The sequence below is a fragment of the Euprymna scolopes genome, chromosome 42 (assembly GCF_053919585.1).
Source record: "Euprymna scolopes isolate OS-2025 chromosome 42, ASM5391958v1, whole genome shotgun sequence".
Classification (NCBI taxonomy): Eukaryota; Metazoa; Mollusca; class Cephalopoda; order Sepiida; family Sepiolidae; genus Euprymna; species Euprymna scolopes.
Window position 1 is genome coordinate 13,810,179 of NC_136523.1, and position 20,712 is coordinate 13,830,890.

Here is a 20,712-nt window from a genome sequence, read left to right on the forward strand (position 1 = left end):
TTATTATCTATATATATATTTTGATCCATATATATATTATTATCTATATATATTATATATATAAGGTAAATATATATATTATTATTATATATATTATATATATACTATATATATATTATATATATATATACTATATATGTATTATTATTATTTTTATTATATATTATTATATATATATTAATATATATATTATTATTATATATATATTATTATATATATATGATTATATATATATTATTTTATATATATATTATATATATATGATTATATATATATATATATATTATATATATATTATTATATATATATATATTATATATATGATTATATATATATATTATATATATATATATTATATATATATATATATGATTATATATATATATATGATTATATATATATATTATATATATACATATATATGATTATATATATATGATTATATATATATATATGATTATATATATATTATTATATATATATACATATTATTATATATATACATATTATTATATATATACATATATATATGATTATATATATATAATTATTATATATATATATTATATATGCATATATATATAATTATATATATATACAATTATTATATATATATTATTATATATATATTATATATACATATATATATAATTATTATATATATATATATTATTATATATATATTATATATACATATATATATATAATTATTATATATATACATATATATATAATTATTATATATATAATTATTATATATATATATATTATTATATATAATTAATATTATTATATATATATTATATATATATTATGTATATATATAATTATATATATATATACAGGTATAATTATATATATATTATATATTATTAGATATATTATATATACATATATATATAATTATTATATATATATACATATATAATTATTATATATATACATATATATATATAAAATTATTATATATATATCCATATATATAATTATTAATATATATATACATATATATATAATTATTAATATATATATACATATATATATAATTATTATATATATAATTATAATATATATAATTAATATATATATATATAATTATTATATATATATAATTATTATATATATATAATTAATATATATATCTATAATTATTATATTTATATATAATTATTATATATATATAATTATTATATATATATAATTATTGTATATATATAATTATTATATATATATAATAATTATATATATATAATAATTAAGTTACGTTTTGTCACCATAAATTTGAACAGAAAAATATCTCCTCCTCGTGTTCTCTGACAATAGTTTACAAAATAGCAAGAACTTATGAAGCATTAATTACAAGGTAGAGGTGTAAGCTAACGCAAAAATGTTTTATTTTTCCTCATTAAAATGGGAATGATTTTAGTGTCATTATAATTTTAGACCTCAGATTTAGCAAATCTCATGTATAAAACTTACTATGTTTTGTCAGTCTCCAGTTTTTTTCTTTTTTTCAAAGTGCATCTTAACTGGGACGCAAGGTCGCACAGCGGCGCAATACAGGTCAAATCATTGTATTTTTGTGGATCGTTTTTTATTGGTATTTAGCCGGTAAATATAGTTGGTAAGGGATCGCATTTGTAAGAAATTGGAATTTGGCCCACGTAAGACTACTTAAATATTATTAAGTATTCTACCATGCATGCGAAATATATATATATATATATTATTTTGTACCGATGTATGATACGAAGCCAGATTTTTCCATTGTAGGGCTGTGACAACAGCATATTCTTTTCATTCTTTTGCGTTGAGTATATATCTGACATAGTTAGACAGTTAAGCAACCGATAACCACATCAGTCTATATAAAAACATAAGATATTAACGGATACATATTCAAGAGTCAAAACAATATCAAAGTCATATATATATATGTATATATATATATATATATATATATATATATATATGAATGAACAGTGCGACACTAGTGAACGGGTGCGTTTGTCAAAAGCTGGCTACGTCAACCACCTTAAGTCGCACAAAATTCCTGTTCAGGTCAACTTTGCACCTATTAGTCCTAACCAAACGATCTGTTTAACATGCAGCAAAGTTTGTAGATCTACTGCTGGTTTGAGAAGACATGTGATTGTTCATAGGAATACCCTTCAACCTCCAGAGGAAGTCAACTCGATGGAAATTGCTCAATTTGTATGTCACATCTGCTTCAAGATGTGCAAATCTGCGGCGGGAGTGCAGAATCATCTAAGATGGCATGGATGACAAGATTGGGAGAACTCAATGTGACGGCGATCATCTGGAAAGATGCAGCAATCATATATATATATATATATATATATATATATATAAATAATATATATATACACACACACATTTATACGTTAACGTTAGTTCATTTTTAGCTATTTCTCATCCAACTGATAATAGCTCAAATGGTAATGACTCGGACTGGAGCGCTATATTTTTTTATTTTCGATTCTAGCTGATAGCATCCAAGTCATCTTTTTTTTTTAACTTTTGAAATCACAACTTTATGTTGGGTACTATTTTATACGTAATGCTCAACAGAGAACTGACTCTTTAATAATATGTATCAAATCTGCTTAAATGCAAATATCATATTTAAGTGAATTTTATAACCGGGCAACGCCGGGCACCCCATGCTAGTATAACATAACGATTTTACTGATATTCAGTGAAACGTTTTGTACATTCATGTTTGTTTACTTTTAATTTTTAATCAGTTCATATGCGGTCACGTTGGTGCAGTGGTAACGTCACCAGCTTTTAATGTTACAGTTTCGATTTTAACTGATGGCACAGAAACACTTTTTTTACTTTTGAAATCACAATAATATACAGTAAAAATCCGGGATACAGCATTAAAAATAAGTAATAAAATATAGTGCAGTACATAATACACATCTGTATGATCAAATAACATCATAAATAACACCTTAAGGCGGGGCAAATAACGTAGTTAGGGGTCGGGAAAACATCGTATTCCACATCGTAATCTAAAAAAAAAAAAACATATCCTAGAGCCACCGTATACCGGGGTTCTACTGCATATGAAATCTGCATAAATTAAAATATTATATTTAAGCATATTCTACAACCGGGCAACGCCGGGCAACTCCGCATGCCAGTATAACATAACGATTTCACTGATACGCAGTGATATCATACTGTTGTTGCGGATCATTCATGACGATTTTGCTGGCATTCGTTCCCCAGATATCTTTCTATTAAGAATTATTTCTAAAAGGATATCGGATACTTATGCGGCATAATCACGTTGACACACCGGTTCTCGCCAGATCACTGAAGTTAAGCAACGTTGAGCCTGGCCAATACCAGACGGGTGAACATTTGGGAGCGAGACGCTGTATGTACCGCGAGGTAAAATACCAGGTTGAAAAACTCTCGAGGGTAGATGGGCCTCTCTTAAGCCATGGTAGGCACCTCGTCTAGTGATTGCATCATGATAAAAAATACCCTTGATAGCCCTGGAGAAGCATCACGTATTCAGCGACCGAAAAGATTTGAATTACACTACAAACGTGTAGTAAGTTCAATCTAGGCTACGGCCGCGCTGGGTGGGAGGGACTGCGTGAAGGTTGCAAACGTCTCTACATGTGATAGGGTGTTGAAGAGAGATGGAAGAGTGAGTGAGAGGAAAAGAAAAAGAAAGACAATTGTTTTTATTAGTCGAGTCATACATTCAACAGTTCTATGACTGCAGTGTACGCAGTCAGAATAAGTTCCTAAAAGTTTAAGATGAGGATTAATGATACGTAATATTTGGATTATTTGCATAATTGTTCTTATCTTGATTGTTATTTTCATAACGTTTCGATCGATGTAACCTCCGACCTTCGTCAGGTGTGTCTTGTCAAACTCGGGGATGTTTCTGTCGAACTCTGGAATTCTGGACGAAATTTTAAACGGAACCATTAATTACTTCACGAGAGTAGCATGTTCTCGTTACTTCAGCTATATTCTCTATCCAGTCATGGCTGACGGAACGAGAGCATGATACCCCCGTGAAATAAATACAGAGATTCTTTCGAAATTTCGTGCAGATTCCAGAGTTCGATAGAAACATTCCCGAGTTCGGCAGTTTGTACACCTGTTACATCCGACCTTCTTTAACTGTATCGTGTCGAACTCAGGAAAGTTTCTGTCGAACTCGGGAATCTGCACGAAATTCCAAACAGAAGCCCTTTATTTAATACAGGGGCTAATATGCTCTCGTTCTGTCAGTTATGACCGGGGATGGGGCCTTAAGCAATCCAAAACTGTATTCTGAGTATCGTCTGCAGTGAGGATTGAACCTTCAACCTCGAGAAAATGTCATCTACAACAAAGATCGATAGTGACATTGGACCGAAAATGTTGATTCCAAATTTGCTTTTAGTTTGGCTTTTAGATAAACTTTAAAACTGTGATACAGCGATAAAAGTCGATTTTATTGGACTCCGAAAGCATGAAACGCATTACGTGTGAAGTATATAAATTTATTTAATACTAGCAGGCCGACCGGCGTGGTCCGGCGTTGCCCGGTTGTAAAATTCGTATTAATATATTTTAAATGACGCAGATAACATATTTATAATAAACGGAAACACCGTATTTATTAAACGTAACGTTAAATTTCTTTTAAAAATGAAGTAAATAAAAACGGAAAGAAACTAAGACGGCGATTATTTTTTTTTCATTGACAATTCATTTCTTGTCAGAAAAAATACTCGATCTAACATCGAAATCAAAACTAGCGAGTCAAGTACGATAACCACTAGACCAGCTTGCCACGTCTTTAAAGCGTGTTTCCAAACTTACTTATACATAAGGAAGATGCCATGTTTCACGACTGCACATGCGCAGTCGTGAAACAGTTGATAAACAGATAAACATCCAGCAACGACTAAGTATTGATTTTTCAAGTTTGACCCTTAAACAGCCCTATTTCCGGATGAAAATCGATTAAAAAGTGTTTCACAAGTCTGAACATCATATATACCAAATTTTGATTATGTAGATAAAAAATTCGTATTGGCCTCACACATACTTAACTTTTATAAATATATAAATTTATTTTTAAAATATTATACGCATATCATAAAGCTTCTCTAAGAAAATAAAGTTCCGCCCTCGTTTAGAAATTAAGAAAAACGGTAGATTTTAGCAAAACGGAATACTCTGACTTTTTGTCATTGAATACTTTCTACGTGTTAGCTATATATACCCGCTGACTTGGCATTTATAATGGCATATTTCCCCCTATGTGTTAATTGCGGTGGGCTTGGGGTAGAATGTTAGTCTACAAAGTAATAAGTGTGATTTTTCTTTTTTTTTTTTTTTTTTTGCTGTTCATTTCATTTGCAATGAAATAAACAAAATCCAGTCGTTTCGACACCAGCTTAAAAGTTTTTCGCTATCACCACGGCGACACACGTCCATCTCGTCCGATTACACTTTTCTTCTCTCCTCGACCATATGCCGACCATAGCAAGCTATTTCTCACCTTCGCCTTTACACGAGAACCTTGCTTCTTTCTTCGACCCCGTGCTGTCATTTCCTCTTTTTCTTCTAACGCAAGCCCGCGCGCACTTGCTAATTTGCATACATACTCGGACGCGGCTGCTCCTGCTGCTAATATCTTCGCTAACCATCTATACTTCGGCTAGTGCCGACATTTTATATTTTTCTCTGTCGTTTAAAGTGATTTGATAACGGACAAGGAAATCGCCTCGCGTGTGCTTCATTTCGCTGTCGACCGCAAATCGGCGGACAAACCCTAAGAATGTGACTCAGAGGAAGACGCAGCGAGACACGCGCCTTGCGTCACAATATCAGACAAAAAAACCCATTCATCATTTATTCATGTTTCTTTTTTCTTTTTTCTAGATAAGTATTTACTTTACTGCTCATTAGGAAATCCGGGTTAATTCGACCGTTTATTAATGGTGCCGGCTTTGGCTGTTTTGTATTACAGCATATATGGTTATTTTCAAATCTTGAGTTTCGAATTTTGGCAACAAAATTAACTGCGTCTGAGTAGTAGACGAAAAAGGCTATTTATGGTGGCTATATTTTATATTACTTATGTATATACATAAAAGCTGATACCTATATATATATATATATATATATATATATATATATATATATGTGTGTGTGTGTGTGTGTGTGTGTGTGTGTAAATATATATATTATTAAATACCTCTATATATATTTTTATTATTAAATAGCCTTTATGCAAAATAAAAAATTTAATAAAAATAAATGAATAAAAACGTCCCATAGAAAATAAGGGCGACTCATTTATACAGTATATATATATATATATATATATATATATATATATATATATATATATATATATATATATATATATATATATATATATATATATCTGACTACATTGTGCAGCCAGATTTTGGGCACCGTGTAGATTATGCAGCCAGACTTTGTGGGCACCGTGTAGATTATGCAGCCAGACTTTGGGGACACCCTGTGGGCACCGCCGTGTAGATTATGCAGCCAGACTTTGGGGACACCCTGTATATATATATATATATATATATATATATATATATATATATATATATATATGTATATATATATATATATACACACATACAGGGTGTCCTGTATATATATATATATATATATATATATATATATATATATATATATATATATATATACACACACACACAAAAGCACACACATATATAATAATTATTATTATTGTCATTATTACATATGAAAGAGTCCGCCGTGGAATTTCAACAGGTCCCTCCTGTTACTATTATTATCATATGGCAACTAAGCTATTAAGAAATCCATCTCATTAGTCGTTTTGTATTTCTTTAATTTTTAGCTTAGTTCAAGAGTTACTTTTATATTATTTATGCTAGTCTTATCATTCATATTTCCAGTGATTAACGAAAGGTTGTCTGTATGTAAAATGTGGTAGTCATGATATTTTTCCCTAATAGCCAATTAACACAGTGTATATATATAATACATATAACATATATATAATACATATAATATATATATATATATATATATATAATACATATATATATAATACATATAATATATATATGATAATATAATATATATATAATACATATATATATGATAATATATATATAATACATATATATATATAATACATATATATATAATACATATAATATATATAATATATATATAATACATATATTATATACATATAATATATATATAATATATACATATATATATAATATATATATTATATACATATAATATATATATAATACATACAATATATACATATAATATATATATAATACATATAATATATAAAATACAAATAATATATAAATTTTTTTTTACACAGTGATCACCACTTATCAAGGCCCGGAAGCCACTCAGGGATAAGGGTTAAATATATATATATATATATATATATATATATATATATATATATAAAGGCTTACGTCAGTCTTTGCAGACTATTGATACCCACTGTAAGGGTGCCTGCACGTGAAATGTTTGTGGCAAGAGTTGCGCAATCTCCAACAACACCTCTCCTGAGTCGACATTTTTGAATACCAGTGGCAAGTGGAGGTTCCGGGCGACTGGAAACAATGCCGAGGTGAGCGGAAAGCACATATAGCGCCGAGAATACCCAAATCATCACCCATTTGATACTAGCCAGGCTCAACATTGCTTAACTTCGGTGATCTGACGAGAACCGGTGTGTCAGCATGATTGTGCAGTATAATACAGATATACACTTATATACCTGCAAATGCGTGTGCATATATATATATATATATATATATATATGTCTATGCATGTATATACACATATATATATACATACACACGCATATATATGCACGTATACACACACATACACACACACACACACACATATATATATATACACACACACACACACACACAAGATGTCCTCAAAGTCTTAAGACAATTTTATAAAGTGTATCGTTACAAATAAAATCATTGTTCAGGATTGGTGCCCTCTCCCTCAATTGTAACCTTCGAGTCGCCCTCGACTACGGTCGACCAACTTTTCTTTTATTATGGCATTGCATGTTAATTCAATTTATTGAACTAAATTACTGTAAAACTAAAACACAGTATACAACTCATTAATGTGTAAAATAATTGAAACACTGGACGTTTTGCACCCTGGTGAATTTTATTTCCTGCTGATTATCTGCAATCGTCAATAATTGCCATTTACAAAAATATTAAGTTTAGCTGTTAAAATGTTTTCTTTTATTTATTTATTTATTTCTTTATTTATTTTGCTTAGGTGTCCCAACCGTTAGTGAGATATTTTCATGTATATATATATATATATATATATATATATATATATATATATATATATATATATATATATATATATATACATGAATATTATATTTCCCAAAAACCTCTGGCATTAATGGAGGGAAAACTAAAACTTGCTGTTGTGTTTGTTTGTTTTATTTTCTTGTTGTTGTTGTTGTTGTTTTACAAGGGTGCTACCACTTATCAAGGCCCGGAAGCCACTCGAGGATAAGGGTTATTGAGTGTACAGTAATCAATGGGATAATATCGTAGTAATCGTTATTAATGGAAATTAGGTAGATTGGATTACTTAAGGGGGGAGCTTCATCAAGAATTTGTTTATATTAGACTTGGAGACAACCGAGTTGTAGTCAGCTGGGAAGCAGGCAAACGAAAGAGAGTTTCACAGGCGTGCAGTTCTAAGAAGAAAAAACATTGTTCATCGAATCTACGTTTTGATTTAGGCTCAGTTTAAGAGTGAGGAAAGTTTCAAATGATCTGAAATCACAGCAAGGGGAGACTTGATTCCAAATATTTCTCATGTTATATTTCCCCTCTTTTGGAAATAAATATCTCCAGTATCAAATAAACTTATACACTGTCAAATTTACTTCATGTATGAAAACCAAAGAGGGGAGATATAACATATGAGAAATATTTGGAATCAAGTCTCCCCTTACTGTGATATCATATCATTTGAAACCATAGTAGTAAGTTTTGACCTCCCCTGCATCAAAGTTAGAGGTTTAGGCGAACTATCAGATATTTTGTAATTCATACGCAAAACTAGGAAAACAAATGACAATGATTGAAACATTTTATGACTGTAAATCAGTGCTAGATAATAGGCTCTTGATAATAGATGATCCCCTTAATGTGCGATTTTAACGGCAAATGTCACATAGCCCACTATAACATTGAGGTAATTAACTTTCCAACAGGCCTTTATTTGTTAAATTTTGATCAATAGTCGCCGAGATTTGGAACTTATAAAATTGGCAAAACCGGTGATTATATATGTCAAAATGGCGTAATGGAAACATATTAAAGGTATTTGCAGCTTCTCTTCCAATTTTCGAATTTTAATTATGTCAAATCACACTTCATTTCCTCTTGACGGATTGATTGTTGCTATTTCTTCAGAGTAATTACGGCCATAACAGATTCACTGATAGATATAGTAATTGAGTGATTAATTTTGCGCTACGAAACAGATATTGTCAAGAATTGTAAAAGTCAACTGAATTAAAGAAATAAATTATAAGATGGTCAACATCATAAATTTTGGAATATAGTTTTTTGTCATTCATTCTTTTTCTATATATATATATGCATATATATATATATGTATATATATATGTATATATATATGTATGTATATATATATATGTATATATATGTATATATATGTATGTATGTATATATATATATATATATATATATATATATATGTATATATATATATGTATATATATATGTATATATATATGTATATATATATGTATATATATTTTGTGTACAGAAAGTTGTTAGTTGAGACAGATCATTGGTACCGTCGGTTTCAAGCCCGATAATAAGGCCCGTTTAAGGTATCCTAATCAAGCTCTCTTCAGCCAATACGAATATTGGCTGAAGAGAGCTTGATAAGGATACCTTAAACGGGCCTTATTATCGGGCTTGAAACCGACGGTACCAATGATCTGTCTCAACTAACAACTTTCTGTACACAAAATATAAATACGCTCTTAAAATTTGGATTTTCCTTTTAATTGAGCACTCTGCTGGAATTCTTTTTTCAAAAATAAAACTAATCATATATATATATATATATATATACTAGTAGCCAAATTATATATTGAAATGCTCTTATCTTTGGTTCTATAGGACGAAACTACATGAAAATTTGCTGGCTATGTGAAGATTATAATACTATTTTACGATTAGAATTTTATGTCAATTAGCAAAAAAAACCTCTATTTTCAAGCCAATAAAATATGCTCAAATTTGCCTACATTTGTATATATAGTGTCATACATGCCAGTTTCAGTTTTGCTATTTCAGTTAACTCCCCTGTGGCTTTGCCAAGCCACTAATAATTATATATTTGCTTTTTACAGTATTATTATTAGCTCACAAGGAGTTTTCACACAGGTCAAAGATCTCATTGAATACAGCATGTGGTGTTCCCTGGAAGTTGAGTGACATCAAGTCTCTCCAGATTTTCCAGTACTCTCCACCTCTTTAGATACCATTTGCGAATAAATCTGCATTATCGCAACTGCTGCTTCCCATTGATTGTTTCGTTGGCAGTGGCTATTAGTCTTTACTGGAATTTGAGTGGCAATAAGCCTCCTCAAGGTCCCTGTTCTCTTCGCACTTATACAGAGGCGATCTGGGCAGTGCTCACTCCTCGGTTTTTCCTTCCTACTTGATTACTCGGTCTCACTCATTTTTAGGGGGCAGTGATGTGGTAATGGGGGGTGAGGTATGCAGCTTCAATGTTTTTGGTCCCATGTAGCGCTTCATGTTTTGTCTCTGTAGCAGTTTGTCTGGTCTGCGCCTGTGATTCTTATGTGTTAGTCTCCACATTTAAAGGGTTTCCTTAATATTTCAGCTGTTTTCATTATTGTTGTTCGTTGTATTTTTCCAGTCATTCCTCTAATTCCAATTTCTCCTATTCTTTTTTCAAAGTTTTTCGGGGTTGTTCCAAGTGCTCGTACTATTATAGGTATTATTTTGATTTTTTTCATCTTCTATATCCCTTGCAGCTCTCTGGCTAGCTCTGTGTATCTGCTCCGTTTCTCCTTTTCTTTGATATCCACCCTGTGGTCAGCTGGGACAGCAAAGTCTACGATTTGAAAAGACTTTTCTTTCTTGTTAATTATTACGACATCCGGTCTTCTTGCTTGGATGGGTTTATCAGTTTGTATATCCATGAACCATAGGATTTTGTGATTCTCGTTTTCAAGTACTGCTGCCGGCTATATTATTACTGCTATTATTATTATTATTATTATTATTATTATTATTATTATTATTATTAACAACGATGACGATAATAGTACATTTTCAGTCCCAATCTTGAGATGGTGGTTTTAAATATTGATTGAAAACAGGAAATCAATGAAAATAAAACTCCTCCTAAATAGGGATTAACATTTTCTTTCTACACGTAATGTTAATCGTATAAACTACTTAGGTAAACATAACTTCCGGTTTTCTAATGTGAGCCTGTTCTTTAAGCAATGACGTTATTAAAACGAAACAATAAAAAAAATAGAGATGTAGTTTATTCATTAAAACCGAATAAAATAACAGGACGAATCATGGATTTTGTTAAAATTATTTTGTAAACGGAATTAATAAAATTGGCTACTAAACGGAGTTTGAAGCGCTGAAAGTTTTATAGCACCAGTTCCAGATATTGTCATATTACTGAGACCATGATTAATGGTACAAAATTGTGCTTCACAGTCATCTGAAATACATAAGGAATGCACAAAAATGCACCATTCCAGGTGGTTAAAGCGCGAAAACATAATACTAAAACTTTATATGTCTCAACATCAGCTATGAGAAAATCTTATCTTGATGGTGAAGTACATTGTTTCAGTATATGCATTGTATTTGTTTCAGATCAAAGTTGAGACCTCTAAACATAAATGAATCAAAATAAAATGGCGCCAATTTTCTTTATATGCTATAATAATTTTAGGGACCCATAACAAAGCTTAGAAGAATGGATTATATTTTTTACTCCAGCCTAGTATACATATATGTGTGTCTGTGTGTATTACATTAAAAGCTTTTCTGTGTTTATTTATTTAAAGTAAACTAATATTAATTAAAAAATTAAAACTGAAGTATTCCGTGGATCTTGTCATTTAAATGATATTGTCTACTGTTTTTTTTTAATTTTGAACTCTGTTCTTTAATATTTAAAAAAAAGATATTTTATTGATACTAATTGGTTTCTTCGCCTTTAACAAACTGAGTTATAAACTAAAATACAGAACATTTTTTTTAGATGGGTAGTGAAAAAATATGTTTATAAATTGTAATTAAAAATACAAATAGTTAAGAAAACCAAAACGGGCCAAGATTTTGATTAAAATAGAAACAAAATTGTTAAAGGTTGTAATAGACACCCGAGAACGAGATATTTAGACACACTTTTGACTTGATTAGCGTTTTTTATCTTTTCTTTTTTTCCGTTTTTGATTGTGTGTCTTTTTAATTTTTCTTGTTTTTTTTGGGGGGGCGGGGGGGTCAGATTTTTGATGTGTGCATATATATATATATATAAATACATATATATATCAATATATATATATATCAATATATATATATATATATAAATATATATACATATATATATCAATATATATATACAAATATATATACATATATATATATCTATATATATATAAATATATAAATATATATATATAAATATATATAAATATATAAATTTATATATAAATATTTATACATATGAATATATATATTTATAAAATATACATAAATATATATATAAATATATAAATATAAATATTTATATATATAAATATATATATTTATAAAATATACATAAATATATATATATAAATATATATATACAAATATTTATATATATAAATATATATATTTATAAAATATACATAAATATATATATATAAATATATATATATATATAAATATATATAAATATATATAAATATAAATATATAAAAATATATATATAAATATATATATAAATATATATAAATATATATATGAATATATAAAATATATATATAAATATATATATATATATAAATATATATATATATAAATATAAATATATAAATATATATATATAAATATATATGAATATATATATACAAATATATATAAATATATATTAATATATATAAATATATATTAATATATATATATATTAATATATATAAATATATATTAATATATATAAATATATATTAATATATATAAATATATATTAATATATATAAATATATATTAATATATATAAATATATATTAATATATATAAATATATATATATAAATATATATATATATAAATATATATATATTAATATATATAAATATATATTAATATATATAAATATATATATATAAATATATATATAAATATATATATATTAATATATATAAATATATATATATTTATATATATATAAATATATATATCTAAATATATATAAATATATATATATTTATATACATATAAATATATATATATCTAAATATATATATAAATATATATAAAGATGTATATATACATATAAATATATATCTAAAGATATATATATATATCTAAATATATATCTAAAGATATATATATAAATCTAAATATATATCTAAAGATATATATATAAATATATATCTAAATATATATCTAGATATATATATAGAAATACATACATAAATATATATCTAAATATATATATATAGATATATATATATAAATATATATAAATATATATATATATAAATATATATATAAATATATATATAAATATAAATATATATAAATATATATATAAGCCGAGAAGTTTTATTACCACACAAGCAGAAACGCCCAATATATAAAATCAACACTAGCTTGTTTGATATGACAGGGGTGCATCAAAATTAATGTTTCTGTTTAATACACAATTGCACCATGATACTTGACTTTTGCATTTTATTTTAATTCAAGCCATTGTATATTTAAGAAATAATTTTATAAAATCTACAGTAAGTTCTCTACAGTGCAATCTAGACTACTACGTATTGTATATTAAGTCACTGCGTGGAGACAGGAGAAGCTTTCTTCCTGTGCACAGCGACGGTTCACAGGTAACGAAGACAATCGATTTAATTGAAAAATGATCGATTACATGATTTCAATGATAAAATTTGGGAATGTGAACAATTCGTTGATCACCATTCAATCCCAGGCAACGTCGATCTTTCCCGCTAGTACTATTAAGGGAAATTTTCTGTCTGTGTGTGATAGCTCATTCCCTTCGGACTAGGAAACTGCTGAGCTTGTTTTTTTTTTGGGGGGGGTCCAGTTCATAAGTAGGTACTTGATCTGTCTGGGAGTGTTCTTAAGTAGGTTTTGTATTGTAATCCGTCTGCTATGTATCGAAAATCGACGACCGACAACTTTTGATTAAAGAAGGAATTCCGATTTGGACCAAAGTTAACACTTTTACACAACCTAACATAACATGTGCATTTCAGATGTTTTATTGACGCACAAGCAGAAAGGCCCAGCCTATAGAATTAACTGTAGATTAGTTTTTACAAGACACAGGCCCGTTCAAAATTAACTTTTCTTTTTAGAGCACAAGAAAACCATGATACTTGGTTTTACTTTAATTAAAGTTATGTCAAAATAATGTCATAAACGCAACAGTTCAATGTGAATGTTTCTGTTTTGAGAAACAATTGAACCATGAAACCTGACTTTTGCATTACAACTAAAATTTAATAAAATCAAAAGTAGTTTCTTTTCAGTGCAATGTACTGAGGACTAAGTCACTATCACTGTCTCTCTCTCTATATATATATATATAATATAATATATATATATATAGGATCAGCCAAAAGAAGGTGGACAGCGGAGAAAACATAACTATGAAACTTTTTCATTAAAATACTAAGAAGTCCTTTGGAATAATATTTTTTTACTGGCCACCTACTTTTGGCTCACTCCGTATATATATATATATATATATATATATATATATATATATATATATATATATGTATATATATATATATATATATATATATAATATGCATACAATATATATAATATACATATATATAATATACATATATATAAAATATATATAATATACATATATACAATATACATATATATAAAATATATATAATATACATATATACAATATACATATATATAAAATATATATAATATACATATATAATATATATATAATATATATAATATACATATATAATATATATATAATATATATAATATACATATATAATATATATATAATATATATAATATACATATATATATAATATATATAATATACATATATATATAATATATATATATATAATATACATATATATAATATATATATAATATACATATATATAATATATATAATATATATATAATATACATATATATGATATATATATAATATACATATATATAATATATATAATATACATATATATAATATATATAATATACATATAATATATATAATATACATATAATATACATATAATATATATATATAATATATATATATAATATACATATAATATATATATAATATATATATATTATAATATATAATATAATATATATAATATATATAAGATATATATATAATATATAATATATATATAATATATATATATTATAATATATAATATATATATAATATATAATATATAATATATAATATATATATAATACATATTATAATATATAATATAATATATATATAATAATATATATTATAATATATAATATAATACATATATAATAATATATATTATAATATATAATATATATAATATATATAATATATATTATAATATATAATATATATAATATATATAATATATAATATAATATATAACATAATATATAATATATATAATATATATAATATAATATATATAATATATATAATACATAATATATATGTTATATATAATATATATATATAATATATATATAATATATATATAATATATATATAATATATATAATATTTAATATATTATATATATATATAATATAATATATATAATATATATATTATATATATTATCTATAATATATATATTGTATATATATTATATATATAATATATATAATATATATATTGTATATAATATATATATTGTATATATATTATATATATATTATATATATACATTAAATTAATTTATACAAAAAACAGCTTATTTTGAAATTTCCCGTTTCAGCGAAATAACAGAAACATGTATGCACATATGTAGCCGTTTGTTTGTATAAATGAATTTAATATTATATGCTCTGTTAACTCATTGACCACATTTTTGGTAGACACGTGTTGTTTCAGTGGATGCACTTCTAGGAAACGAAATTAAACTACCATTATATATATATATATATATATATATACACACACATCTGCATTCATATATACATACATATCTATATATATACACACACATATATATTAATATATGCATATACATAAACATATAAATACATACACATATATATATATACACATATATATTCATATATGCTATACATAAATATATAAATACATACACATATGTATATATATATGGGATGCGTGTGTGTGTGTGTGTGTGTGTGTGTGTGTGTGTGTGTGTGTGTGTAATTACAAATAAAGTGAATTATAAAAAACACGTGTGAACGTATCTCGTTCTTGGGTGTCTATTGGATACATGATCGCAGCAAAGGAATAAATTTCAAGTGCGTTAAAAAAGTGGAAACTTACTTGTACGTTAAAATCCGAATGTACCAAACGTACAAATGATACAAGTAATAAAAACCACAACAATCTACAAAACAATAAAAAAGGAGACATCAATTTAGATATCAATGGGTAGGATCGGCGAGTCGCTCGTAACTCTGCAAAAAAAAACAAACAAAAAAAACGTAATAAACATGACAACCTACAAAGAAACAAATACACTGAAAATACGAAAGGTACGACCGACAAACATTTAGTAATTAAGAAATAAATGAAAAAGTTTCAAGTGATTGCATAATTAGAATAGCCGTCTCACGGCGGGTAAAAGAAAACTATTCTCGTCGTTTTCATCTCGTCTTACTAATCATATTTTAACAAATCCGCTAGCGCTGTTAGCCGCAGCAGTGTATGACAGCTGACACATGTAAATGACCAAGCACGCTGCACTATGTGACGTCAGAGCAGAGAAAAAGGACACGCGTGTTGAGAGAAGAACGGATGTTCGAGACGTGTTTTGAAAGGCGGAGGTATTCAAGACGTGTTCGGAAAAGAATCTGTCTGAAACACGTGGGTGACGTCAAAACTGGTGCGAGAAGTCACACGTGACCGGAGAAGCAGGAATAAAGGTCCTCTGTGGTAAATTTTAACAGAGAGTTCAATTTCTTTCCTCTTCGTTTGTTTCTGCTACCTTGCTACAACGCTACAATAAGTCAAAATCTTTTATTCCAATTTTGATGAATACGAGCTGCCTTCTATAAGTTTCTAGACTTTTCTTGTAAAGGCATTTAGCATTGTCGTGGGCTCTTAGAAATTCAGTATGTTATTGCTATTCATCTTATGAGACGGCTGACCAATTTTTATGATTCCAAGTTTAAATGAACAGCCACAGCGGAGATTGGAATATACTCTACTAAAACCAGATTATCAAAGCTGGTGAAATTAAAAAAAATGCAATCTGGACGTTGGGGCACTTTAGAAAAACGACATGCAATAAAGTTTTGTTTTCTTTCTCGAAAAACACCCATCTAGCTGAAACCACAGTCAGTAACTTACCCCACTCTTTAACTGTGCCTAAATCAGAATGTAGATTCCATGAACAATGCTTCTTTCTTAGAACTGCACGCCTATGGAACTCTCTTCCGTTTGCCTGCTTCCCAGCTGACTACAATGTGGTTGTCTTCAAGTCCAACATAAACAAATTCTTGATGAACCGCCTCCTTAAATAATCAAATCTACCAAATCTTCATTAATAACGACTACTACGATATTATACCATTGATTGCATTCAATAAACTTTATCCTCGAGTGGCCTCAGAGTCTTGATAAGTGGTAACCTAGTTTTAAAAAAGTTGAGAAATATGCCACAGAATCGTATGGAATGCACACAGGCAATATGAACTAGAATAAATAAATTGCGGACATTGCAAAGGCTGCTGCAAATAAAGTGGGTTCCCTCTATCGAGCTAGAAGACTACTCACATCTGAGAGTATTTCGTACCTCTACAAATCCATCATTCATCCATGCATGGAGTATTGTTGCCACATCTGGGCTGGTGCATCTTCCATTTGTCTCTCTTTCTTGAGTAGGCTACAAAAAAAGGGGGTCTACAATCTAATAGGTCCCAATTTTTCAACTAAGCTCCAACTTCTGTCCCATCGCCGTAATGTTGCATCTCTGTGTCTCCTTTACGTGTATTTTAAATGGAATATGCTCTGGTGAACTCGTTGTACTTGTGCGCCTTCGTTGTACATATCCCCGACAAGCCCGCTTAGCAACAAAATCACATCATTTCAGTGTTGCGTTTCTTCCCTTCAACAGCTGGACTTTGGAATTCACTTCCTGCTAATGCTTCCCTGACTGTATTAATATGTAGAAGTTTAAATGTAACTACATCTTGTTAAGCTTTCTTAGGCATGGTCCCAAATAGTTGCACTTTACGTTCAAGTGGAAGTGTGAACGTGAGTGAACAAAAAAAAAGGACAAGGAATAACTGAGCTCACTTTTTCCCCGCTGAACAACAGCATTTATTTCCAAACACATTTCAAAACGCGGATTCCATGAACAAAGCTTCTTTCTTAGAACTGCACGCCTGTGGAACTCTGTTCCGTCTGTCTGCTTCCCACCGGACTACAACTTGAATGTCTTCAAGTCCAATGTTAACAAATTCCTAATGAACCGCCCCCTTAAGTAAACACTTCAGCAAATATCCACACTAACGTAATGCACTTGCAATAACCCTTATCCCTGAGTGGCTTCCGGGCCTTGATAAGTGGTGATCACCGTGTAAAAAAAAAAACAAAAAAAAAAACACATTCACCAAAAAGGCCTTGTCACTTGTTCCAAACACGTCTATCTCTGTCCTCCTGAACGTGATCATGATCATTAGTCTGTGCACACATTCTTCTTTTAATAATCTTCTTTGGTTTTCCTGTTCTGCTGGCCTGCTTCTCGGTTGTAATACTAAATGGCAGCCTTCAAGTCCAATGTAAACAAGTTCTTGTTAAGCCGTCCCCATAAATAATCAAATTCTACCCAATTTAAACCATTAACGATCACTAAACTATCACTTTACATTCCTTAACCTTTATCTTCGAGCGGCCTTCGGGCCTTGATAAGTGGTTACTCTACAAAAAAAAAAAAAATACTAAACCTTCTGATATCCGCACTGGTAACCGTAAACACGTGTTTTCAATAGTAAGAAACAGCGAACGAAAGGACAACCCTCCCACTCGTTTGAGAGGAGTGGGAGTGCCCGAGAGATATATTGTCCGCAGGGGTGGAAGTGTGTCGGTGTTTATTTTTACCCCGGGTAGTTAGTGGTCAAATTGAGGAGTCATCGTGCCGCCAGTACGACTGATCACTATCATTATTTTTCCTCCCGTGTTCAGCCTGGAAGTGAGCCAGCAATACGCTGTCCTATAACCTGACATTAAAATCACGCAAGATTATAAAGTGGCCGAAAACAAGCGGCGAAATAATATATATATTACTTATATTCGCGCGGGGGGGGGGAGTATATGAACATTAGGTGACCTACTTGTATTTCCGGGTGTACCTTTGACCGACAAGACGTAAACATGAACGTACGCACTAACTTATCCGGAGAGGACAAGAAAGAACACAACGCACATATACATACAAGCATGCACGCACTTAAATAGCTTCTTTACAAAACAGAGAAAGTAGATCTTGATTTCGACCTCAGATCAGTATGTTTGGGAAATGAAACTAAAGTTGAACTTACTTTTCATTACTACTAGCGTTTATATTATTATTATTATAGAGTCGTGATTTCAAAAGTAAAAAAAAAAAGTATGTGGATGCCATCAGCTAGAATCGAAACCGAGACCGCCACTGTAGCATTCAAAGCTGTTGACGTTACCACTGTACACTAACGTGACACGTATATGAACGGATTAAAAATAAATTAAGATGAATGTACAAAATGTATAACGATTTTTTTTTTAATTTTAACCCATTTTTTAACCACTTCAAAACTATTTCAACCGGCTAAAGACCCGTAAAAGAACGACCTGTAAATTACTCAATCATTTGAGGCCCATAACGCCACTCTGCGACTTTTAGTTTCGGAGATAGAAATATGGAGACAGACAGATATAAAGCCTTTTTTCCTATTAGACTAACGAGGGGGGGGGGCTTGGCATAGTCGTAAAATACGCTTAAATATGATATTTTAATTTGTCCAGATTTCGTGTATACTATTATAGAGTCGTGATTTCAAAAGTAATTTTCTTTTTAAATCGGAATCAGATAGAATCGACACCGAAACTGTAGCATTCAAAGCTGGTATTTCGGACGATG

The 20,712-nt window shown here is 28.5% G+C and overlaps 1 protein-coding gene across 8 annotated transcripts in view; it reads right to left on the bottom strand.

Moving 5' to 3' along the window:
* Positions 1-20,712, bottom strand: part of LOC145266927 (fibroblast growth factor 18-like) — a 789,681-nt gene that overhangs the window by 85,457 nt on the left and 683,512 nt on the right. For all 8 annotated transcript variants that reach the window (XM_080122720.1, XM_080122722.1, XM_080122726.1 and 5 more), the window contains one exon: positions 16,914-16,977. In XM_080122720.1, the coding sequence (XP_079978846.1) occupies positions 16,914-16,977 (64 nt within the window). The remainder of the gene's footprint in view (positions 1-16,913; positions 16,978-20,712) is intronic.